Here is a 1,631-nt window from a genome sequence, read left to right on the forward strand (position 1 = left end):
GAGAGAGAGAGAGAGAGAGAGAGAGAGAGAGAGAGAAAAAAAACGAAAACAATAAATAAAAAGTTATAAGTTTAAACTTTTTTGAGAATATTTTCTTTTTCTTAAATAAGAAAAGTGTACAATTACCCCTGATAATAAGCAAAACTGGTTCAAGTACACCAGGCAACGATATTACTCCCAATATACCAGCTGTAACACCTAAACATTCAATGTCATCAACAGATGATAAATCCCAACCTTTTTAATCAATAAAAAAAAATATACAAAAAAATAATTTCCATAACATATAGAGTTAAAGCAGATTTTTAAGGATATGATTTCATCAAAAAATCCGCCCATTAGTGAATTTATTGGATATTTACCAGCTTTAATTTTGAATTCGGATGTTGAACGATGCCACCATAGCGTTTTTTCATTTTTCACAAAAATATAATAGTTGTTTGTTTGTAACACTTCCATGGTTGGTAGTGTCATTAATAATGAGTACAATTTAATTTATTTTAATAATAAAAACATCAACACATCATTGACATCAACACAAACGAGAATTATTGGTTTGTTACTCATTGTTTGACAACCACTCTTTCATCAGTCAATATTATTGAAATTGTCTGACAGTTTACTGTAAAAATTGTATAATTATTGCACGATGAATGAATTGAATCTATAAGTATTGCACGATGAATGAGTATTGCACGATGAATGAATTGAATCTATAAGTATGTGCAATGACTAAAATATATGAAAATGTTACATGTATGGATATTAAAAATACTAAAGATTAAAAGTTTCATTTAAACAAAAGCCAAAATAAATAATTTTATGACGAATAAAGGACACAATAATAAAGTTAATTTTATCGAAATAGGCCTTTCTTGAATGTAAGACATTATTATTTGCGTGTCATTTCATTGAAGGAATTAACATAATTTCTGTATTTTTTGACAACTAGACTTCTCGAATCTTCATAGTGTTTTTTTTCTTTATAAGAATCACTGTAGTGATCATTACGAGAAAAACAGAGGATAAATAAACGAGGAAAAACACGCATAATATTGTAAAATAAAAATAAATTGTTGGTGGAGAGATTCGGTAAAGTTGAAATGTCGCAGACAAAAAGTTGTCGTGGTGTTTCACGTGTGTTGGACAAATTGGAAGAATCGGTGAGATCGGGAAGATACTATGAAGCACATCAAAAGTATCGAACATTGTATTTTCGGTACTTATCGCAGAAACGATTCGACGAATGTTTAGAATTACTGTATGATGGAGCGCAAAAGCTGTTAGAGAACGACCAATACAGTAGTGGAGCTGATTTGGGTTTATTGGTGGTGGATACATTAGAAAAGACAACAATTGATGACATTGAATTATGGATTCATCGATTGGGTAGCTTATTGGTTTCTATAATTTAGATTATTTATTGATTATTTTAAATCATTTCTATTCTTTTCTTTTGTGATGCTCCTAGGTAACTTATTGGCTAAGATTCCATCAAATTTAGTGGAACGCGAGACTTTACTAGTAAGTAAAATCGATATAAAAACAGGAAAACAATCCAAAATGAGGGGTTCGGAGGAAAAATGTTTCGTAGAAAAGTTCCGTGGAAAAATGTTCGGGAGCTAAATGAT

At 30.2% G+C, this 1,631-nt stretch overlaps 1 protein-coding gene across 1 annotated transcript; it reads left to right on the top strand.

Annotated features, from left to right (window-relative positions):
* The first annotated feature begins 754 nt into the window (after window positions 1-754).
* Window positions 755-1,626, top strand: LOC116350001 (Golgi to ER traffic protein 4 homolog). The gene is made up of 3 exons (XM_031781711.1): window positions 755-881; window positions 953-1,389; window positions 1,472-1,626. The coding sequence occupies exons 2-3, from the start codon at window positions 1,104-1,106 to the stop codon at window positions 1,624-1,626; spliced, it is 441 nt and encodes a 146-aa protein (XP_031637571.1). The 5' UTR covers window positions 755-881; window positions 953-1,103.
* Window positions 1,627-1,631: the final 5 nt, after the last annotated feature.

Source organism: Contarinia nasturtii, unplaced genomic scaffold (assembly GCF_009176525.2).
Source record: "Contarinia nasturtii isolate CC-2019 unplaced genomic scaffold, AAFC_CNas_1.1 Cnas_scaffold_3245, whole genome shotgun sequence".
In the NCBI taxonomy this organism is placed as follows: domain Eukaryota; kingdom Metazoa; phylum Arthropoda; class Insecta; order Diptera; family Cecidomyiidae; genus Contarinia; species Contarinia nasturtii.